This window comes from Bos mutus, chromosome 9, assembly GCF_027580195.1.
Source record: "Bos mutus isolate GX-2022 chromosome 9, NWIPB_WYAK_1.1, whole genome shotgun sequence".
Classification (NCBI taxonomy): domain Eukaryota; kingdom Metazoa; phylum Chordata; class Mammalia; order Artiodactyla; family Bovidae; genus Bos; species Bos mutus.
In genome coordinates, this window is record NC_091625.1 from 75,943,479 (window position 1) to 75,968,043 (window position 24,565).

The window sequence follows — 24,565 nt, forward strand, 5'->3', positions numbered from 1 at the left end:
AAGTTGGATAGCTCTCTGCTTCGTGGTCCCCTATGCACCGCCACCCCCCCCCCACCCCCCCTTTTTTTTTCTTCAGAGGATAACAACTCAGGTCAACAGAGGATTGGAAAGTGAAGGAGGAGAAATTTTTAAAGGGTTTTGGATTCAAGAGTCCAAATTTTGTTTGTTTGGGAAGTACCTTAACCTCTCTGGGCCTGATTTCCTCTTGTATAACGGGTGTATAACGGGGATGTTAATCCTACCATCACACACACACACACACACACACACAGCCCTGGTTCACACCTGGTTTCCTCCTGTGTATAATGGGGATGTTAATCCTACCATCACACACACACACGCACACGTGAGATGGTGTGGAGTACATGGTTGGGCAGAATCAGTCTGTTCACAGGTAGCGCCCGAGCCTGGCACCAAGGGCGGCCCAGAACTAATGAGCCTGGACCGCGGGATGCCGCGGGCGGCGCGACAACACCAGGCGCCGGAGGTGGGGGGGCTCCTCTAGTCGAAGCCGAACAGCCCCAACTCCGCCCGCCCGGGATGGGGCGGGGAGGCGGGGGCAACGACGAGGCTCCTCCCCGCCCGCTGCCCGCCGCCACCAGACGCTCCCTCGGGCCGAGCCCGGCCAACGCCCGGCCGGCGAGACAGCCCAGGACATCCGCCACCAGCTTTCCGCGAGCCCCTGTGCCCCGGGGGTCGCCCCGGGTCTCGGCCTCCGCTCCCCAGCCCGCCGTCTCCCGGCGCGCGGGGCGCACCTGACCCTGCGGGCGGAGCGGCGGGCGGGGCTCCGGGCCTGACGCGGCGGCGGCATGGAGCGGGCGTGATTCATCAGCCGCCGCGCCGGGCCGGAGCAGGGCGAGCGCAGCGGCCGCCCAGGCGCCCAGGGCCGGGCTGCGGTGGCGGCGGCGTCCCCGCCGGGCCTCGCTCGCGCTCTCCTAGCTGTCGGCGGCTGGCCCGCGGCAGAGGTCAAGATGGAAGAGATCCTAAGGAAGCTGCAGAAGGAGGCGTCCGGGAGCAAGTACAAAGCCATCAAAGAGAGCTGCACCTGGGCCCTGGGTAAGCGCGCCGAGCGGGGCGCCGGGCACCTGCCGGCGGTCCCGGAGGGCCGCGCCGGGGAGGGCTGTGATGGCCACTCTGTGGGGGCTTTCGCTGAGCAGCTGTGACCGATGCTTTTTCGCGCAATTGCGAGAGTTGCCTCGGAGAATTGATGGGTGATGTGCGAATTTGGATTCGGGCGTGTACATCCATCCGCCTACCTTCTGGTCTCTTGATCTTCTCCCAAACCTTAATGGGGAACCGCCGTGCTCCCCTCCTGGCGGCCCCTTTCTTCACGTCCCCTGCGCGACGGACGACTGTCACCCATCTCCGAGTTCGGATCACAAGCCGGTGGGAAAACACCGGCCTGATTCCAAAGCGCCTGTGGTTTAGAGGGAAGTTGAACCGTCAGCCGCGGTCTCCAGTACCTTGGCGAGTGTAACCAGGAAGGAACAGCTTATTTGCTTTTTCCTGATAGAGGCCAGCTTGTTAAGTATTAGCTTTCGTGGTTATTGTAAATGAAAAATAACATACAGGTGGGATGGCGTTACCTCTGCAGTTCCATTGTTGTCTGCCCTTCAGACAGATTTGATTTTAAGATTTGTGAACTCTGCAAGCACTGAAATAAGTTCCAGGTAGCAAATTTGTGTTTATTGTCAGACTCGGATTGTAGAACTCAACCTCGGAGAAAACGGCAAAACATTCAATTAGGCAAGAATGTGGGCAATCAAAATTGTCTGGATGGGAATTCAGGGGGGTCAGGAGCGTACTTGGGGGTAATAGTGATGCTTGAGGAGGGAGAAAAGGAAGGACCAAGAAGAAACCAGGGCAGCTCTGTGGGCCCCTGGCCTTCCCCAAGCCTGCATGTGATTCCTCAGTTGCTACCCAGTCAAAACAAAATTGAATCCCTTTCTCTCTCAACCAAAAAGCCATCAGTGTTTGTCGTGACACTCAGCCTGGGAAGGGCCGTTAGCAGGTTTTCTACTAAATGGAGAATTCTGTTGGTGCTCTACGGCATCTCGGTTAGTATTTAGAAGATCTGAATTCACATATGTTTGAGTGTGTGTTCACAGACTCTGTCATCACAAAATTTTCTAGAATGTTATCTAGGAAGTTTATCTTGTAGGCAGAATCAGAACTTGACCATTTGTTTACTGTTAGAGGGGGGGAAAAATGGACCAGATACACAAGTGAGCAGCAAGGCTCTTAAAGCCACAGTACTGTTTTTGCATTGCCATTGTCATCAGTCAAGTGATGGGGTAGATTCTCAAAGGCTTCAAATGAAAGGTCACAGATGTTCAGGTAACATAATCTAGCAGCTCCTGACTGCACTCTAGACAGGCTCTTACGTGTACTTGTTATTATTTTGCTGTAAGTTAAGCAGATTTAGATAGCATGGGGGAGGAGAGGAATCTAGCATTTTTAATGTTTGGATTTTGATACTCTACGTCTTTTTAAGTTAAAGTTCAATGTTACCTAGTTTAGGTCCTTGAAGAAAAAGCCTGGAGCTGAGGCAGCTAGATAATGTGAGCAGAGCCTGGAGTTCAGCCTGATGGGAAGAGTAAATGGGATTCATTTCCCAGGGGCCGTTCTCAGCAAGAGATGTGAGTGCATGGAACAGTTAAACAACAGTGCTGCGGAGCATTCATTGTGCAGGTTGGAAGGAGTAAACCAGGAAAACAGATCAAAGAAGAGGGAGTGAATGTGGGGTCAGGGGTGGGGGTGGGGGGACTGATATGAGTTGGTGGGCTTTTGAAGTCAATTGGACTTGAAGAATGGGTAAGCTGTAGGTTTCTGCTTTTCTTTGCTTGTGTAGCAAAGATTTATTAAGACCTCCTCTGTACTGAGCGGTGGGGAGAGAAAAATGAATAAAATGCTTCCTCCCTGTAATTAGCTTGTTAGGAGGGTATGTTGGAGGGAGAAAGCTGCAGAAACAAAGACATCAAGGTATGGCTTCCTGTTCTCTTTCCCACTCCAGTCCATTTTCCACTGTTCCATCTTTTTTTTTTTTTGCTATAAAATACTTTTCACTCCTCAATCCCCATACTGTTTTTTTAAAGTGTGAATTCCTTAGAATGCTCTTTGGAATCTAGCCCCAGCCTTCTTTCCTGGCGCCCTCACAGCAGGGGTTCATCGGTCCCCAGTAAGCCATATACTTTCTTGTACATGCTGTGTACTGCATTTTCCTCTGCCTGGGCTCATGCTAGTCCTTCTGCCACGGCTTACCTTTCCAGACTCCCAAGGCTCAGCTCACATATGAAGGCTCCCCTGAGCTCTGCAAGTGAATCGGTGCTTCTCTGGGCTCTTAGCTCTGCCCTCAGGATCCTCTTAGAGCACCTGCTTTTGGGGATTATTGTTGGTTATGCCCACAGCTACTCTTTTAGGGGCAGGATGATTGAGAAATATATTGGATTTAGGAGACAAAAAGAAACAATTCAAGCAGACTTAAAGCAAAATAGAATGTTTTCAGTCTATGAACTAAACAGCCCTTGGAAGGCTAGCTGTGGGTTGAGTTTGGTTCAGGGATTAGATACTGTTACAAGGATCGTACTCTGCTCTTTTGGGATGACAAACACACTCAACGTGAGTCTCCAAAGCTTTGAGTTCATCAATCAGCACACTTAGACCATCTCAGGAAAGAGGGCTCGTCCCCCACTTAGACCCTCATGGGAAAAAGGGGTCGTTTCCATACTTAGAGCATCTCAGAGAAAGTAGTCATCTTACACTTGGGCCATTATAAGCGAGAGGGATCACCATGACATTTAGACCACCCCAGGAGAGAGTCATTCTTATAAAAGCTACCATGGGAGAGAGGGGTCATCTTCACGCTTAGTCCATATCAGAAGAAAGAGGTCATCTCCCACTTGGACTGTTATAGGAGAAAGACATTTAGATCATAACGGGAGAGGAGTCATCTACCACTAAAACTCTCTTAGGAGAGAGAGCGCACATCTCCACGTTTAGGCCATTACAGGAGAAGGGGGTCACTTCCCACTTGGCCAATCATGGGATCATCCGAAGGGAGTGGAGCTCTTGCAGTCACTCCTGCCCAGTCCTTGGTGTTGATGAGTTGAGTGTGTATCCCTGAACCAGTCCTCTACCTAAGGAGTGAAACAGGCTAGCTGCCTACAAGGCCCACTGAAATCCCAGAGTCAGCCAAAGATGGCTTCCTTAGAACAAAATTAGGGTTTGCAACTTGAGAGGCAGGTGAGTGGATGGTGGTCAGCCAAAGCAACACATGTCCGCAGTGTAGACATGAGCTTCCCTAGCATAGGGACTGTCACTTAGGCTTGTTTGTGCACCTAGAATATGAGAGCCACATGTTCAATACATAAATAAATCAACATGTTAATGACTTATTTGGGTTTTAAGTGATAGTAATCTTTTTTTTCTAGTTACAAAAGTTATATATGTTCATTTTAGAATATTGAAAAATAGTCAAACACTATAAAGAAAATAATCTCATCACCCATAGAAAACACTAATCATATTTTGGAGTATTTCCCTTCTGCAAAAGGTTTTTTACCACATATAGTGGATTGTTAGTTATTTTTTATTTTAACTTCAGCATTTTCTGAAAATTGGTTTCTGAAAATCAGTTTTCTTAATGGCTGCATACTAACTGGCAAGGAGTATGTATGTATTTTTTCTCTATTTTGAGCTATCTAGGTTATATACTTTTCTTGTCAGTGAGGAAATGGTCTAAGGAATAGAAAAAGAAAAAGGGACTGGGCCACTGTGTGGAGGGCCTGAGAGAAGATTCTCCTTCAAGGACTGGCAGTCCTGGAGGTGTGGGAGCTGGAAATGGCAGGATGGAATAGAAGGGCAGATCATTAGAACTGGATTACGTGTCTTTTAGAAACTTTGAGTGTTTTGCATACACCAGGGGCTCCTGTTGAATTGATTTAGAAAATGGAGAAGAGAAAGAAAATTAGAAGTTGGAACACCAAGTTAAGGAAGAAAGCTGGTCTATGTAACCTCATCCTCTCGTCTTTCCACCTGCTCTTCCTTCCAACCTCAGTGTCTGCTACCTTCACAGCCAAACTGCTTAAAAAGTGGATGTAGTGCTTGTGTCCACATCCTCCTTTCCTGCTCACTCTTCAGCTCACTCCAGTCTTCTCCTCTGTCCTTCCACCTATTGAAGAATAAGGTACTCAGACCTCAGAGTGTAACAGACCGCTCTCACATCCCTCTTATAGGTTCTCTTGGCCACTCTGGGCATCTACTTGACCTTGGCCTTGTGCCCCACCCTGCCGGTTTTGAGCCTGCCTCTTGAGTTTTTCTGTCTCCTTTGAAGTTTCAGCTCCCATAGTGGGTGTGTGCTTAGTCGTGTCCAACTCTTTGTGACCCCATGGACTGTAGCCTGCCAGGCTCCTCTATCCATGGAACTTCCCAGGCAAGAATACTGGAGTGGGTTGCCATTGCCTTCTCCCAACCCAGGGATTGAACCCACGTCTCCTGTGGCTTCTGCATTGGCAGGCAGATTCTTTATCACTGAGCCACCTGGGAAGCTTCAGCTCTTCCCCAGCCTAAAAGTTTGTGTTTCACAAGAATTAGCTATGAACCCTCTTCTCTGACTCCCAGCCCACCTGGAGTTGAACACTTTCAGAGCCGCAACTTCAGTTCAGTTTCTGAGAATGCGATACCCACGTTTAGATCCCTGGGCTTCCCCTTCCTCTGACACCAGCCCACTTCTTCCTCCAATGCAACTTCCTACCCACTTCTCTTCTGGAATAGGGAGGGCTCATTATGGCTGCTCTGTGACTTTCTCTTTGCCCTTTCCTCTCACTCTTGGTTAGCACTTGCAAGGTTGGGCACTGTTGCACAGCTTGAGTTAAATATAAACTTCCCTGTCTGATGAGGAAAACTGCAGTGGTTTGGTTGTTCGCTGTCAGACCCTCTTCTTGGGAAGCAGCATCAAGTTATCCTGGATATTGGCTGTGCCCTGCTGACTGCTGGGCCAGACTCACCTGCCTGGCCTTTGAGCTGCTCCTGTACCTGCATCTCAGGGTTTTGTTTTATGATCCTGTCTCATCTCAAGAACTGACCTCAGTCCTTCTACTTCCTCCCTTGCCTTGTGGCCCCTGCACCACTGACTCATCCGACCATCATTCCGTTTTGCTCTCTTCCTCAAACCTGCTGCTATACCCCATGGACCACAGCAATCCCAGATCCTATCATCATGGTTTCTGTTCTTACTCCGAGTCTCAGGGATACATTTGGTGCCCACTGTTCCCTCTGATCTCTTAGCCATGTGGGAAGAGATGTTTCTCCTTCCCCAAAAAAGTAATTTAGACTGACAGGGCTTGTTGACTCTAAAACAGTGAAGAGAGGAGGCAAGAGTTTGAACAGAAAAAGTGGAGACAAGTTGGAGTGTGTGATGTTGTGATTTTTGATAAGAAATATATATTTGGTCTTGGTCCCTGTTTCTGGCTCAGAGCTTCTAAAATCCTTGGAATTTCTCAAAAGGAAGAGAGCTAAAAATGTCATTCTTTATGTTAATGAAGTAATTTTGGACCACATCTGCAATGCAGTCCCACTCCCCTGATCTCCAGGGAGGGGAGAGGAGCTGAAGATCAAACATCAGTGGCTGATCAGTTGTACCTGTGTAATGAAGCCTCCATAACAACTAAAGGGATGGAGTTTGGAGAGCTTCCTGGTTGACACCCAGAAAGCATGGAATCTCTCTGCCCTTTCCCCATACCTTGCCATGTGTATCTCTTCCACTGGGTTATTCCTGAATTATATCCTTCTGTAACATACCAGTAATCTAGTAAGTAAAAGTTCCTGTGAGTTCTGTCATTCTAACGAGTTAATTAAACCTAAGGAGGGGGTTTTTGGAAATTTTAATTTATAGCCAGTCAGTCAGAATCTCAGGTGACAACCAGGACTTGAGATTGGCATCTGAAAGTGTGGAGGTGGCGGGGTGGGAAGGTCGCAGGGGGAGTGGGTGTTACAGGCTTGTAGGACTGAGCCCAGCCTGTGGGGTCTTACGTTCTTTCCAGGTAGATAGTGTCAGAGTTAAGGTAAATTGTATGGCACTCAGCTGGTGTCAGAGAATTGCTTGTTGAGGGAACCATCTCCCCTACCACCTCCCAGTCCCACAAATACACATTGGACTTGGGTGCAGGATTGTTAAATCTATTGAAATAGAAAAGCTTTTATTTTGAAAGAGAATAGTGAATGTTTCATTATCACTATAATTGGAGGCTGTAAGAGTGTGAATATCCATAGCAATGGTAGTGTTGAGCATCCAGGTGAGGTTAATGAGATTTGGGTGTCAGCCTTCCAATCAGATTTCTTCAATACTGTGTGATTTTTGAAAAGTTTCACCTGCTGTGTCATAAATGTGAGATGAGCTGTTACATAAAGTGCTTTGTGAACATGAAAGTCTCTCAAGTATAAGTTATTATTTAAAGATATTAAAACAGTATTTTCGAGGAAATAGCTCTCCTTTCTCTATTGTTATTGCAAGAATATAGCATTTTTAGTCAGTTGTAAATAGATTACATTGGCATTGTGTTTCAGGTTAGGAACTGACTCTGTCTCTAAGGGAAATGCGTCCTAATTTTTAACCTCTGAGAGGAAGTCTTGTGAGCTAGAAAAGGCAGAGAATTTTTAAGTGTGGATGATTTGCATGCAGATAGTTGAGAATTGACTATAATTATAGGAATTTTGTTGGGGGGGGTGGATGGAGAAACTAATAGTGAGATTTATGTATAGTTTAGATTCCTAGTCCTCACATATTTATTTTTAACTTCGTAATTTTCCTTTTGCAGAAACCCTCGATGGTGTGGATACCATTGTCAAGATCCCCCCACACTTGCTGAGGTAAGGAGACTGGAGTTGTAGAATATAGTAGAAGTAAAAATGGCCCACATGTTTTCTTGAACGGCCCAGATAACCTCTTTGGCTTATAGCACTGCAGTTGCTGACTGTTGACCTTTCTCGTCTGTGAACCGGGGTATTTCACTAGTGTCTTAGTGTCAGTGAGATCTGTATTCCAAAGGAACCAGCTGTGGAAGTCTTGGATGAAAGGATAAAATTGGTCAAGGAGAGAAATGACCAAAACCTAAGTGAGGACGTGGACTGTGGATGTGGAGACTGTGGATTAGTCTCCCACCATGAGTTAGGAAACGGCGCCCACTTTGGGTTTCTCTAGTGGCTCAACTGGTAAAGAATCCACCTGCCTTACGGGAGGCCTGGGTTTGATCCCTGGGTTGGGAAGATCCACTGGAGAAGGGAATGGCTACTAACTCCAGTATTCTGGCCTGGAGAATTTTGTGGACTGTATAGTCCATGGGGTCACAAAGAATCAGACACGATGGAGATACTTTCACTTTGAGGGGAAGCAGTCCTGCCCCGCGTGGCATGGATTTAAGCTCTCTTTGGCCCCTTGGGTGGATACCATCTCACAAACTCTGTGGCTACCTGCAGTAGTCCTGAGACAGCGAATCTATTTCCCCAGTTCCTCAACTCTCCCCACTCCCGCTACCTCCATCATTGTGAGAGAAATACATGCCTTTTGTGGAAATTTGGAAAGAGCATACGAAAGTTGCCCATAATTACACCAACCTAGAATAACCACTGAAAACAATTTAACAGATTCTCTTAACAGACTTTCTCTTTAACAGACTTCCCCCCAACACACATACATATTTTTACAAATTAATATGAGGCTTTATTTACAGGTTTGTTTCCTGCTTGGTTTTTTTGGTCAGCACTATAGAAGAACATTGTTCTTGAAATATTGCATATTCTTTTACTATATGGCTGTTGCAACATAAATTATTTGGTAATTTTCTTATTAAACATTTGGATTGTTTTTAGATTTTTCTTTGCAATTATTAAAAACTAAGTTTTTTGAGTATAGTTTCTATATTGTCAGGACACTTATGATTTATTACATATTTTCTCTCTCTTCAAGTAGATTGAAAAAAGAATTATGCTTCTGTCTATTTAGAAAATGTATTACTTCTACTGTAGTGCCTGCTACAGGCTGATACATTCGTGTGTTAGTCAATTCATGTATAACGGAATCCATGCTTTAATCAAACCAAGTGTACTTTTCTTCTGAACAGATAGAATGTCTGGCAGCAACGTTCTTAACCCAGAGGAGGGGTATTCCAGGGGTATGCATGCACACAAAGGAATGTAAAAAATCTCCAGGAGATATAAAGGCATAGATGGTTGAAGGGGGATGATTTCCTGGTTCCCAGTTTCTATAGTTAACCTGTCTTAAAATTATTTGCTTCAGAATTGATTTTGCTGTGTCTCTTTTTCCATCTCACCTCTTACAGTCACCCTTCTCCCTCTTGACAAAGGACAGCAGAGCTGTCTCCCACCCCATCCTGACTCTGCCCCTTGTGTGTTGTCCTGGGATGCAAAACCCTCTTCCCACCTACAGAGAACTATGAAAATATTAATGTCTGTGTTGGTAAAGGGGATGAATATAATGACCAAGGCACACATCTTTTTGCAGGTTAGTTTTCATTTCTTGGCTTTCAGTGAAATTGGAAGAGGACCTAATCTGGTTATAACAAAGAAAAAAGATTTTGTTGATGATGAATCTCCTTCATTCCTTTCTTACTTATATAAACAAGGTTTCTTAGTGCTTGCATCTTTAAAAGTGGGGAAAAAATGTATGGAATTTATATTATTATTATAATAATTCAGTCATCATATTATAACAGTAGAGAGTGTTCACTCATCAGTATATTAACTACTTGAGAAGAAAGAGACAAATCCTGTACATTTCTTTAGAGATACATTTCCATAAATTTTTAATTTCTATGTTAACTATATTAACATTCTTATAAGTAATTATTAATGTTGTTTGGATCAGTTGTGTGCATTAGTAATGATAGCTCAAAGAAGAAAACGGAACAATTTTAAGCCTTACAGCCAGAGGAAGTTTTTAAGAATCACTTTATATACATTTTTGTTGCAGGGAAATATAATGGGAAAATTCATAAAATCAAGTGTTAAACGTATTCGATTGAGAAATAATTTTGTGTGGGGAGTAAAATGGAAATACAAGTTCAAGGAGATAACAGTGCAGCCTTTTTGCAAAGAGGAGTTTGTTCATGTATTTTTTGATGGGTTTGCAAATTGATTTGCAAATTGGTGTGGTATTTGGATTTTATTGGATACCTTTAAGTGAGTGATATGTTTTAATTAAAATTGTACTAATTCCAATATGCCAGAATTACAGCCTTTGCAATGAATTAAAATTATGGTTGAGAAATTTAAATGTCAACTTAAAATGTGTGAAAAATAGTATTTAAAATTTGCAAACATGTTTGATGACACTGCTGTAAAGGTTGTTTCTCTATGCAAGGGTTTGTTGAAGCTACGGTGCAACTTTCTATGGTTGTGGATCTGTGATAAAAGGTTTGCTTTCGGTGTTAGAAGGAAGAAAGTGACAATGATACCAGAAGAGGCTCCTGGGACAGTGGGCATCAAAAGACAACTGGCATTTTCTACCTCTTGGTGGGTGTGGAACCAAAAGAGCTGGAGAAAATACATTATTAATGGGCTGTGTTTGGTCCCCTGCTTAGTCACTGAGTATTACACTTGTCCGTGACATTGAGCCCAGGGCCAGCTGGCCATCTTGTATGATCACAGGTTGTTGCTCAGTCACTAAGTCATTCTGACTTTGCAACCCCATGGACGGCAGCACACCAGGCTTCCCTGTCCTTCACTATCCCCCAGGGTTTGCTCAGATTCATGTCCATTGAGTCAGTGGTGCCATCCAACCATCTCATCCTCTGCCATCCCCTTCTCCTCCTGCCCTCAATCTTTCCCAGCATCAGGGTCTTTTCCAGTGAGGTGCTTCTTCACATCAAGTAGCCAAAGTATTGGAGCTTCAGTTTCAGCATCAGTCCTTCCAATGAATATTCAGGGTTGACTTCCAAAAAGAAAGAAAAAAAAATCATCAGCAGGCACATCCACAACTGAGTGTTTCCAGCTTTGGCCCAGCTTCTTTATTCTTTCTGGAACTGTTTCTCCCAAGTAGCATATTGAACACTTATTGACCTGGGGGACTCATCTTCCAGTGTCATATTTTTTGCCTTTTCATACTGTTCATGGGGTTCTTGAAGCAAGAATAACCACTGGGGTGGTTAGCCATTCACTTCTCCAGTGGACCATGTTTTGTCAGAACCCTCCACTGTGACCTGTCTGCTTTGTGTAGCCCTGCACAGCATAACTTATAGCCTCACAAGGCTGTGATCCATATGATCATTTTGGTTAGCTTTCTGTGATTGTTGTTTTCTTTCTGGAGTCTGTGGGATTGTGGTTCATGCTTCTTCTGTCTGCCCTCTGATGAATGAGGATACGACCGTAAAAGGTAGTCACAAAATTGATGGGAAGGATGCCAGATGAGGAACCATAGATGAATACATATATGTGTGTGTATGTGTTTACCTGTCTTCACCAATATTAGAATATAACTCAGAGTGTTTGAATGATGGAGAGCTGTTGATATCATCCTCTATATGGAGGAATGTGTGTTTTTGCATTCCAGATGTGCAGCAAAGTCTATCAAGCATCCTTGTACAGAGAACTGAGCTGTATGAATGAGACACAGCAGATGTAAGCATTGCTCTCAGAGGTTTTATATTCTCCAAGAGGAGACTGAAAACAAATGTATCTGGGAAAAAAACACTTATGAGGCAGCAAGTATAAATTGATTATGGAATTTTATGCCTATCAGAACGTTTCAGTTTGACTATGACTTGTAATAGTTGGGAGCCTCTTAAAGCCTGTTTTAGCCTATGTAAATAAGCCATAATCAAACAAAAATGAGCTATTGAATTAATGAATCTGCTTGACTATTTGATATCAGGGAAACAAACACCATAATTGACTTTCCCCCTCTATGGTAAATCAGTTTTCCTTTAATCCTTTGATTCTTCTTCCAGGCATTTTTAAACCCACAGTGCACTTACTCTGTCCAGTACTGTGTTTAACTTGTTTGAGCACAATAAACTAAAAAAAAAAATTTAATTTAGGTGCTGTAATTGTCTGCTTATAAGTAAAATTTTGGATTTGTTATTTTTCTTCAGTTACACTTCTATTTTAATGATTTTTTCTTCAGTTATATTTAGTATATGAGAAAGAAACCAGATTCATAAACTATTTCTTGGCATTCTTCTGATTTTGTATTCAGATTCAGTTTCCATTTTTGTTATGTAATCACCTAGAAATGATTATTTGCAAAAATGTTTTGTTGTTTCATGTTTTGAAACGAGCCATCAGGACTAAATTAAACATCAAATACTTTTGCCGTGCTTTTTTTCTCATTTTTTCTTTTGCCATTGATTGTCTTTCAAGTTAAATATGTTAGCATTCTGATAGATAATTTCTAATACTGTTCTGATCAATTGTGTACATTAGTAATGGTAGTTCAAACCAGAAGAAAATTGATACCTTGAAAGAACTAAGGTTGTATTATCTTTCTTTTTTAATTTTTTTTTTCTTTTACCATTGACTGCTCTGAGGACTTCTTGTGCAAGTGGAAGTCCACAAGTCACGCGAATGATTTTAGTGACTCTGGTGACTGGATTTGGTCATGCCTAGGGCACTGTATGAGAGAAACCTATGAAAAAAGGTTTTAGATGGAATGGAGTGGTCAGAGGCATTGCTTATTTCTGCCCCAGGCTCGTTCACTGAACAAATGCCCAATCTTATTGTTGATACAGTGAGCAGCCTTAGCAACCAGGATGGGGATTCACGTAGAGTACGCAGTGAGGTTCAGTGTCAGGGATGGGGGAAGGGCTGGGGAATTCACCCTGTAGAGTATTTCCTGAATTTGTCAGTAGACAGTCACTTGAACATCTTTCCGCCTTCCTGCCCATAGTCTTGCTTTTTGATCTTGGGGGTGAGATTTAAGCATCCTTATCTTCCTCCTTGAGGAGCCTGAACTCTCACTCCTTTTAATTTTTTTTTTTTTTTTTGGCTGCCCATGCTTTTTGCTGTGGCTTGAGGTTGAATAGTTGTGGTGAGTGGGCTGTAGAGAAAGTGGGCTCAGTAGTCATGTGTGAGCTTAGTTGCCCAACCAGGGATTCAACCCACATCCCCTGCATTGGAAATTGGATTCTTAACCACCATGAAGTCCCTCTTTTCTCTCTGCTTAAACTCAGGTCTTACATGTCTTTGCAGGGTTGAATAAAACTTGTGAATCAGTGGGCAGTGGTGGTGTGCCCAAGCTCAAGGAAGAGGCCTTCCTGAGGCTGCGGTTATCTTTTCCTCAGCCTTCTTGTTTGACTGGCAGAAGGCAGCTTAGGATGTTCCCTCCAAGTTGACAGACTTGATAAAATATCTCTGCCCAAGTCAAGTTCCGTCCAACAGTTACTGACTCCATCATTGTTAGTTGCTGGTTTTTCAGCCAAGTAAGAAATGAGACTTGGAAGCTATTGATCAAGAACTATTAATAGTTAACAATATTAAATGTTTTCTCTTTCCTTTTTTCTACTTTCTCTCACCCTACACCTCTTGCTTTTCCCGCCGTGGTTTGGGAATCAAGTAATGTAACCAAAGTAACCTGATCAGTTATGGAATTTTCGGGGCTGCTCTGTGTTTTGTTATGAATATTCAGGGCTAGTGTCTGTGTTTCGTGAGGCTATCACCAGCCACCTGGAGGGGCCACAACTTCTGTAATGTTTAACTTGTTGCAAGTTGATACATTGGTCTTTCCCTTTCTTGCCCACTGTCTTTGTGATGGCTTGGTTATGATGATACCTATATCTGTCTGCTGTTTTTCTCTCTGAAATATTGAAGAACTTATATTTTTTCTAACCCTATGTATTAAAAGGAAAAGGGCTTATGTCATTTCTGTGGACCATTCGGTATCATTGTTATTTGCAGTCACTGGCTCTTCTAGATCCTTTTTGACCTGCTGGCAAGTTCCTGAGGAACGTCCCTCCCTTTCCAATGGACTCCTATAGTGTCCTTCTGCTTCTGAGTCTTGGCTGGAAATGCTCAGTCCCTCTGCTGGTATCTGACCATCAGAGAAACAAGCTCTTCCCATGACCAAGACCATGTTTAGTAAGAACCCTAAACATGGTCTTAGTCATGTGCACATGCAAGAGGGTATAAAACTAGAGTTTTACTGAGGGCATTTCCCAGTCTCTGCCCCTCCTCCTGTGGGAGTTATCTCATAAACTGAAATAGAGCATACTTGTTACGAGTCCTCTTCCTTTTGCATGCCAGGACCAAGACAGCAGGTCTCGAGGTCTGTGGTTAGCAATCCAATGCTCCCCTTTATATGGGACACTGAAACACTAGGGACGTGTTTTCTGAGCTGCTTTTTTCATCACAATTGTTCGCTGTGTGTCTTATGCAGTATTCCTCACTTCCTGTTACTACTTATCCTTGAAGACTGACCTATGGTTAGTGAAAGGGATCCTTCTTTCCTTTATGCCTTCACTGTTTCTGTCATGAATTTGTCATGGCATTTACCAGTCAGGCTGGGAATTGTTTAGGGGATCTGTTTGAGACCCTTTTTTCAAGGAGTTCATATACATAAATTTTTCATCTTTTTACCTCCTAGTTCAGTGCCCTCTAAATGTTCAGAGGATGAAATGCCTCTCCAGACCCTGCATTGTGCATCTCAGTGAACCTGTGTCCTCATCTCCTAGGTTCTTGGAAAACAGCATTTGGAAGAGTCTGTGTCATAGTATTTGGAAGAATCTGTACTTTAGCAGTAGAATCTCAAATATCTCATTGGCTGAAAGGATGGGTCCCAAAGAGTAGACCAGAAATCCAACACCCTATCCATTGACCTCAGCCAGTACAGTCTTAAACCCCTTACTCTCTTCTCAATCAAAGCCCTGGCTAGTCTAATGTCTCGTTTGATTGAGGTTGAGGGTTTGTGGTAGTTATTAATATCATGACCTGATTTACTGTCTGTGTCAAAGGACACTGAATATACAAGGGGCTCAGCTCTCAGTAGGTTCCCATGAAGAGTCCTTGGCCCACCTGGATGAGGCACTCTGCCTGCCTACAACCGCCCCCAGTGTGAATTTGACTTGGAGTCAAATTTCTGTTCTAAAGAAATAAAGAGTCTCCACCTCCATCCCTCTCCAGTCCAAGATTTTCCCTTTCTCTGAGCCCAGGTAACTTACGACAGGACTGGTCCAGATGAGATAAAACCATCAAGAGAATCCTCGCTCAATCTCGTTCAAAGGCAGCCATTGGCAGCAAACCTCCTATTGGCATTTCTCAGTGCCTTTGGGGACAATCCCAGACATCACTGCAGCCATGACCCAGCTGCCATTTTGCTTACCTTCTCCATGATTCTTCAGAGCCAACCTCAGCCTAATTGCTTTTTTCCTGCCAGTTGCAATTCCCAGAAAGAATATTTAACAGTCCTACTTCCCATTTGTCCTTATATGTGTCCCCCACTCCCTCCCATCCCCACGCTGGCTAAGCCTCTGCCCAGCCCTGTAGAGCAGTGGCCCCTAGCCTTTTTGGCACCTGGGGCCAGTTTCATGAAAGACATTTTTTCCATGGATGGGGAGGGGGGATGGTTTCGGGATGATTCAAGTGCATTACATTTATTCAAGTAATTACATTACATTCAAGTGCACTTTATTCTATTATTATTGCATCAGCTGCACCTCAAATCATCAGGCATTAGATCCCAGAGGTTGTGGACCCCTGCTCTAGAGGCTTCATTTTGCCTGCCTAGTCCAGACACTTCTTTCAGCCCAGATGCTGACAGGTTCCTCCTTGTTTTGATTTAGGGACCTACTGATTTTTCATGGAGGGTGGGAACATGCTCATTAGCATTCATGTTTGGAAAGAACCATCTGTAATAGCTTCCTATTCTTTGTAAGGCTTTAATTGTTTTTCTCTTGCTTTTATCTGTTTTAGGGCTTTAGTTCTGTGCTTTGAACCCTGCAGCAACTTCTACAGGTTGTGCAAGTTTTTTGTTTGTTTTTTAATTGAAGAAATAATTGTCTCCGTATCAACTGGGAAGGACTGTGTGTGATTTCAAATGGATCAGTGGGTTTTTGTAGGCAGTTTCAATCTCATCGTTGTTGTTTCTGCCTTTCTGAGGACATGGAGAAATGTTGGGCTCCCCTTGCTACCTCCCACTGTCAAGAGGCGGAATCAGAGGCTGCCAGTGTAGGATTTCCAGGTCCTGTCTTCAGCTCGTGCTAACTGAACGGAGGATGTTAGCATAAATGCAGGACAGGTGCTTCTGATGAGGCCTCTATGTTAGTCCAGGTAAATTGCAAGTACCTGTGCTTCTTCTGGATTTGAACTCATCTTGAGGTCTTCTCTTGGTGATTTCTGGTTTTCCTCCACTCTATGGCTGACTTCTCTTTGCAGAGGCACACACATGTAAGTTTTGACTCCTGATCTTTTGCTGGTTCGGCACCAGAAAAAAAAGGAATAGGATGCTTACGATACTTTAGTTAGTCTAAGTCTGGCTCATTTTCAGTCTTAGCAAAGTCTTTATCGTTCCCAGTCATGAAGGGAAATATGGAGGGAGCCATCAATCTTGCCTTGGGTCAGTGGGAATCATTTAAGTGAAGAAGAACTTGCCACGGAGTCAGCCTGAACTGTGCCAGCTTCCTGGGATCCAGCTTCCTCTAAACAGGTGAGCAGAATGACATTTCTGGCCACAAAAACCAGTTGGCAGGGAGAAAGTGGCATGTGTAATAGCCAATAAGTAGCCTGTAAGTCAGTGCTTGTGAGTGGTGGGGATGCTGAAATCCATATTAGAAATCAAGGTGCCCCAAAGATCTAGTCTTTTTTTTTCTCCTTTTATTCCTTTCCCTACCTCTATGGAAACAAAGAGTATTCCTATCACTTTTTAGCATCGTATAAATGACAATACTATTCCTAACTTACAAGCAACTCCTTCTGTGTATATGCCAGCTTATAAAGCCAATTCTAATGATTTTCATTTTCTAACCTCTTTGATAAAGAAGACCTACAATTAACTTTCAATTACAAAGCTTCCTCTTCTTAATAGCCCTGGACCTTAAAGCACTTTAAATGATGTGGTCAGTTAGAGAAGTGCATAACCTACCCAAGCTGGGATGGTAGGGGTTGTTGGGCTTGAGTGATATTTTGGGATGTGAGCAAAACCAGCCATGGCCACTCATCCTTCCATTATAACAGGTGGTTGATGCCTTTATTTTATGGCACTTGGTTCTAAAGGGAAGTGTTAGAAGGAAACATAGAAAACGTGTAACAGTCCAACCGTAAATTTTCTTTCTTCAGTTTTCATTCGTTTTGAGTGGAATGAAGGTAGGATTTTTGCTGTATGGGTGGTTCTGTGCTTGCTTTTTATAATTGTGTCTTACAGGCAATTTAGGTCCAAATTTCCTGCTTTAACTTCAGAGTATGCCTTTGAGAAATTGTTTGTATTGAATTAAAAAAAATGGATTCCGAGAGATTGGTAGGGACTGGAGCTTGTTGATTCAGTGATGTAAATGACTCGGTGAGGTGTTTGTATCTCTCACTCTTCAAAACCTTTCTACTGGGAGTGGTGCAAAGACTAGAATCCTGTTTAGTTTCTTTGGATATCTTTATTAAATATTTCCTATTTGTATTGTAGCGCCTATTTATGTGTACTTGGACTTAACTCAGTAGGGTTATGTAATTACACAGTGCTCTGATGTATGTTTTTCCAGTCTTCACACAGGAGATCTCCTATTACTGATTTTATAACTCAATACTCTGTTAATATGATGCCTCTTGGCATGCTTAATTGCTTGTGATTCACACGTTCTCAACTAAATTTGGGATGCTAGAACCTATGTTGACATTTTTCAACCTTTATTTTGTGCCAAGGACTCTTAGGTATTAAGCATGCTGGTCTCCATCCTGTCTTTTCTCTTGTGAGACAGGGAAGTCCTGAAACTTGGAAAGACTCCTTGAACCAGGCTGGGACAGAGTCAGAGTTGTTAGAGTCAAAGTGGCCATTCTTAACACATTATAGAGTATTATCTCTCCCATTATGGACATCACAGAAGTTCATGTTTTCTGCTTTGTAATTTATGTGAAATGCTGAGATATATAAAACTAAATTTCATGCAATAAGTTATTTGATGAAGCACCATGATTGAAAAGTACTCTTGGAAAATGGGCTATATTTAGCTACTGCTCATCCCATAAATAGGACTTCCCAGGTGGCGCTAGTGGTAAAGAACCTGCCTACCAATGCAGGAGACAGTTCGATCCCTGGGTCGGGACAGTCCCCTGGAGGCAGGCATGGCAATCCACTCCAGTATTCCCACCTGGAGAATCCCATGGAGAGAGGAGCCTGGTGGGCTACAGTCCATGGGGTCACAAAGAGTAGGACACAACTGAAGCATGCACACACATCCATGAATACAACTTACTAATGTAGGAATATCAATGAGGTCACTTTGTATTGAAAACAATTTCAAGTGCAATTTCCAAGGAGCTGGAGCTTTTAAAGAGGGAGTATCTTGTATAGAGACTGAGGGGCGAGCCATAACTTATTAGAGCTTTTGAGATAAATGTGTAGATGTGACTTTGCCAGGAAATGATCAAAATTGACTTTTCCTCTCTGTAAGGCAAAAAGAGAGTTAAGATGAAAGAGACACTAGTCTGGGATTGATGTGAATACCCACTGGGAAGCCTGGGTAATTATGTGATTAAAAAATGAACCCTCATGTCTCCAAGTTTTGGCTCCCGTGACAGAGGAAAGAGTCTAGCAACTCAGATGGTTGCTTTAGGGATGGTTAAGATGAGCAAGGGCTTCTCTAGTGGCTCAGCAATTAAGAATCTGCCTGCCAATGCAGGAGATGAGGGTTCGATCCCTGGGTTGGAAAGATCCCCTGGAGGAGGGCGTGGCATCCCACTCCGGTATTCTTGCCTGGAGAATCCCATAGACAGAGGAGACTGGTGGGCTACAGTCCATAGGGTCGCAAAGAGTCAGACATGACTGAAGCGACTGAGCACGTGCACACAAGATGAGCAAGCCTGCAGAATCACCAAGGGAAGACTTATGGTAGGGTTCATTGTATGGCCTAAACTAAAAGAATATTTCTAGAACAGGTTGTATTTAGAGTGGCTCTAAATACAGGCTCATTTTTAAGTTAATGATATCCAGAGAACTGTTGTATTTCAAAGATTTTTAAAATTCTGCCCATTGCTTCCTTTGCTATGTAAGCCCCATTTTCTTTTTCTATATTTACCAGCTGGGAGGAAAGTCCTTCGAAAACAAAAGGGGTTTTGTGTGCTCATTTCAGAAAGGTTGATAGAGAAGCTGAGAAACTGGGCCCAAGGGTCATGGGAGAGCAGGCAGAGGGAGGGGCCTGAGCACAGAGGCCGCCTAAGTTGGACCGTGGAGGGCGGCTGACCCTACTGGACTTTCACTCCATCTCATCTCTGAAATAAAGGTGGTTGTGGACGATAAGGCCAGTAACATGACATTTGCTTAAAAGGAGGAGGAGAGCATTCATGTGTTTCAGAGGTAGTAAAAATACAGCTGTAATTAAAGTCAATAGGATATTTGATTAAGAAAGAAAGCGATTGTTAGTTTAAGGTGTGTGTGCTGGAGCGGTCAGTACAATGGACGCATTTATAAATATTTGTTCCTGCTGATTGCCTTGCATCTCCGGGTCTTGAACGTCCACATCTCTATTGGCGGCACCAGGAACCCTGATTGGTAGTAGGAAGAGATTTCAAGGGAGATCTCGGCTCTGGGGAGAAAGCTGTGGGTTAGGGGGGACGGGTACCCTGGGTTTGGAGCCAGGGCCAAGCAAGCAACATTCTATGTGCTGGGAACACAGTGGGAAACAAAACAGAAACTCTCCTGTAAGAGCCCACCGCTTGCTGAAGGGGAAGGAAGCATCATGATACCTTAGGTCCTGCTTCTCCCATGTAGGACCACTGGGCCCCTCAGCTAGTCACTGTGCCTGTCAGCTTGTGTGAATGGAGGAGGACATGGAAGGATGGACACTGATGAAAGTAGGTGTCTGTTTCCCTGCTATGATTGTGGACTGAGCTGTAGATGTGGAGGAGAGAGATCTGGAGAGATCCCATCGCAGGCCACAATTGGGCGGACTGGGTTTCCCCAGCAAGGGCTCAGCATGCCTGCTTCCCACCTCCTTGCAGGGAAGAGCCTCTGTTTTACCTCCTCCATCTTTCGTATCTCCTCAGCATCCTAGCAGGAGAGCAGCTGTGCCCATGGGGCTTGTCTCAGGACCCTCTGTGGCACTCGCACACACACACACACACACATATATATATACTTTATTGAGATAAAATGTGGGAATTTAAGGTCTGCAATGTGATTATTTAAGCACATATTGTGAAATGATTACCACAATAAGGTTAGTTAACATATTCATCAGCTCACATCGTTTGTGTGTGCGTGGTGAGAACTCTCCTAGCAATTTTCAGATATATAATACATTATTATTAAACAGAGTCACCATTTTGTACATTAGATGACCAGAACTTACTCATCTTCTAACTGGAATTTTGTACCCTTTGACCTCTTTCACCCATCCCCACACCCCGTGGCTGTGGTAACCACCGCCCACCACTTTGTTTTTATGTGTTCAATTGTTTTACATTCCATATGTAAGTAAGGTCATGCATCTTTTCCTGACTTCTTTCACTTAGCATACTGTCCTCAAGGCTCATTCATACTGTTGTAAATGGCAGGATTTCCTTTTTTTTTTGTAGCTGACTAATTTTTCATTGTGTTTGTATATGTAAATCACTGTGATATTGTGATTTATAATATATTTATACACACACACATAGCTGGCCCTTGAACAACACGAGTTTGAACTGTGAGGCTCCTCTATTTTTTAAATATTTATTTTTGGATGTATTGGGTCTGCGTAGCTGCGCATGGGCTTTCTCTAGTTGCAGCAGTCAGGGGCTCCTCTTCGTTCTGCTCGCAGACTTCTCATTGTGGTGGCCTCTCTAGCGGAGCACAGGCTCAGGGTGTGCTGGCTCAGTAGTTGTGACGGACTTGGTTGCTTCTCAGCGTGCGGGATCTTCCCGGACCAGGGATAGGATCCTTGTTCCCTGCATTGGCAGGCGGACTCTCAACCACTAGACCACCAGGGAAGCTCTATACACAGACTTTTTTCACTTCATGCACACTACAGTAGCATGTGAGGTTGGTTGAATCCACGGACATAACCAAGACTGCAGAAACCGCCTGTAAAGTTATGCTTGGATTTTCTGCTGTACAAGTGGTTGCCATCCCTAACCCCTAAAGTGTTCAAGGGTCAATGGTATTTGGTCTTCATCCCATTCTGGCATCAGAACGCCTAAAACTCTTGAAATTTCCTGACAAAAGCCATACAGTTGATTTTGTTCTGTTAATGAGGTTAATGAGTGCCTTTTGGAAAGCACTCCAGGGAGGGCTGGGTGCCTGTGAAGCAAGTGTTGGAGCCCCCACTTCCAACCTCTGCGAAGGGAAGAGAGGTTGGAGATTCCGTTCAGTAGCCTAGGGCCAGTGATCATTCAGTAGCCTAGAGCCAGTGATTTAATCGCTCATGCCTGTGTCAGGAAGCTTCCAGAACGCAGAGAGCCTCCTCCTGGAGGTCTTGCAGAGAGCGGAGCACGTTGGAGAGAGCAGGGACGCTCCTTCCCACACACCTTGTCCTCTGCGTCTCTTCCATCTGGCTGTTCCTGAGTTATCTCCTTATATAATAAACCGGTAATCTGGTGAGTAAGATGTTTCTCTGAGTTCTCAGAGTTGCCCTAGCAAATGAATCCAACCTAAAGAGGGTGTGCTTGGAATGTCCAATTTGTGCCAGGTCCAACAGAAGCACAAGCGACAACCTAGACGGGTGATTGGCGTCTGAAGCTGGTGTAGAGGAGTGAGCCTCGTGGCACTTGGCTGTGAAATTTGATGCTGTCTCTGGGTAGACAGTGTTTGGAGTTGAATTGTAGGACACCTCGCTGATGTCAGAGAGTTGCTCGGTGGTGGTGGGGACTCTCCCATAGGAATTGGGTGCAGAGCCCCGCTAATCACATTTTCTTTATTCTGCTGAAAACTCTGCCTCTGTGCACTGGTGCTGAGTCATATCTGGGGAGACAGAGTTTTGGGTGAAGTGTTGATAGAAAAGAATAGTTTTATGGCTTTGCCAGGCAAAGGGAGAGACAATGGGCACGTGCCCCTCAAAAACTGTACATCCCAACCTGGGAGGATTTGGTGAGGAGTTTTGTAGCAATGGTTTGAGGGTGGGGTTGCTGATAATACCAGTGTATCTGCAGGGTCTGCACTCCTTTAAGCAGGTTGCAAATGGTCTTCTCCTAAGCTTCTCTGATTCCTCTGATCTGGCCTTTGGTGGTCTCTCAATAAGTTTCTCTGGTTCCTTTACTCTGGCTTCAGGTGGTCTTCTCTGGCAAGAACGCTAACCCCTTTCATTTGTTGACTCTTTTAGTTCTGTGGAGAGTGCAAACATAATGTTAGGGGTATCCCTTGAGGGGAACCAGGACCCTGCCCCAAGGCTACATTATTGTATCTTGGCTATAGCTCCCCTGTCTGTGCCTGCCTTCCCTTCCCATATCAGCAACTGTTTGAGTCTGCCCTTTGGAACTCCTGGAAGGTTGCGGAGGCTGGAGTCTGCTCCCTACAAACAAGAAATGAGGGACAGGGAGGCTTCTGTGCTTAGGAGCCCCATAGGGCCCTGCTTGGTTTCAGTTGGTTCGTTACTTCAATGCAGCAGTTCTCAGACATTTTGGTCTCAAGACCTTTGACACTTTTAAAAACTGAGGCTCCCAGAGAACTTAAGATCTTTTGGATTGTATTTACCACATTAAATGTGAAGTGTTACTCAGTCATGTATTTACCATGTTAGGCATTAAAATAGAAATTTAAAAATATTTAGTTCATTAAAAATAAGCCCATCGCATGTCTCCTGTAAAGACTTTTTTTTCCCTTAATGAAAAGTAGTTGTTGTTTAGTCACTAAGTCATGTCCGACTCTTTTGTGACCCCATGGACTGTAGCCCACCAGGCTCCTCTGTTCATGGGATTTCCCAGGCAAGAATACTGGAGTGGGTTGCCATTTCCTACTCCAGAGGATCTTCCCAACCCAGGGATCAAACCCGAGTCCTGTGTCTCCTGCATTTACCCCACCAGGGAAGCCACCAGGGAAGGCCTTCATGAAAAATAACTGCTTTGAAAACAAATGTAGGAGAGTTTTGCATTTTTGCCCATCTCTTTACTGTCTGGTTTAATAGAAAACAGCTGGATTCTCAGCTCTGCTTCTCCATTCAATCTGTTACAGTCTGTTGCTTTGGTTGAAGTAGATAAAGCAAATCCAGCCTATACAGATAAGTGGTTTAAAACAGGAAGGGGATTTTAATCACTTTTTTGAATAATTGTGCATTATTCTTTTTTGATAAACTCTACTCTATACTCCTAAGAGATTGAGAGTGAAAGTTTTGACCTTATGGACCTTTGACAAGGTCTCAGGAGTCTAGGCTATATTTTGAGAACTATTTCTTTGCATGTCAGAAGCCAGAATCTTAAATCATTGATTCTCTGGAATCAACCAATTCTTCCTCTTTTCTGAGAACAGGAGTTGCCCTCAACCCTGCCTTCTCAGGGCCTTGTCTTGGCCCGCAAAGCTTTAGGCCTGCGCAGCAACATGCGGCTAAGCTTTGGCAGGAGGTGGCTGTCTGTTCTCCTGCCTCACAGACCTGTGAAATTGTAACTGGGAGTTTTTAGAACCACTAGCCATGGAAATTGCCCCATCATAATCCTGTGAACAATGTCCTCCTTTCTGGCATCTTCTAAAGTTTCCATAAGATATCAAATGAGACAGTATTTTGCAGAATGGACAACAAATCATAAGTGAAACTTCCCTTTAATAAAATAGGCTGACAGTGTTTTGGTAGCATGATTGAGGGTGGTTTTATTTCCGGTGCTGAGTTTCAAAGTGTGATTGTTAGATTGGAGAACAAAGCTCTGGGAACAAAGAAGCAGATAAGAATCTGGATTTAAGTAAGTGTTATTTCCAGTTTCCAAGAATACAAAGAGGCCTAATTGATCTTTGGGAATTATAAACAAAGCCAGAATTGGCAAGATCTGGAAAATTTCACTGTGGCCCTTACAAATATTCTTTAAAAGAAATTCTGGCATTTGGAATAGGGAACCAGAACCATTATTTTTCTGTGGAACAGAAACCTTTGTTTGCCTAACCATCCCCTACCCCCAACAGGTCTGATTGGGTATCAGGAACTGCCTTTTTAAACTTTTTTAAAAAGATTTCTTTTTGGCTGTGCTGGATCTTCATTTTTGTGTGTGGGCTTTCTCTAGTTGCGGGGAGCCAGGGCTACTCTTTGCTTATGGTGCTCGGGCTTCTCATTGCCATGGCTTCTCTGGGCATGCGGGCTCAGTTGTTTTGGTGCACAGGGTCAGCCACCTCACTGCTTGTGGGATCTTCCCGGACCAGGGATTGAACCCGTGTCCCCTGCATCGGGAGGCGGACTCTCATCAACTATGCTGTGTTGTACTGTGCTCAGTCACTTCAGTCGTGTCCGACTCTTTGCGACCCATG

The 24,565-nt window shown here is 44.0% G+C and overlaps 1 protein-coding gene across 6 annotated transcripts in view; it reads left to right on the forward strand.

The window, feature by feature from the left end:
• Positions 1-619: 619 nt before the first annotated feature.
• Positions 620-24,565, forward strand: part of ARFGEF3 (ARFGEF family member 3) — a 178,387-nt gene continuing 154,441 nt past the window's right edge. For all 6 annotated transcript variants that reach the window (XM_070376749.1, XM_070376752.1, XM_070376750.1 and 3 more), the window contains exons 1-2: positions 620-1,056; positions 7,815-7,866. In XM_070376749.1, coding sequence (XP_070232850.1) covers positions 972-1,056; positions 7,815-7,866 — 137 coding nt within the window. In that variant the 5' untranslated portion in view covers positions 620-971. The remainder of the gene's footprint in view (positions 1,057-7,814; positions 7,867-24,565) is intronic.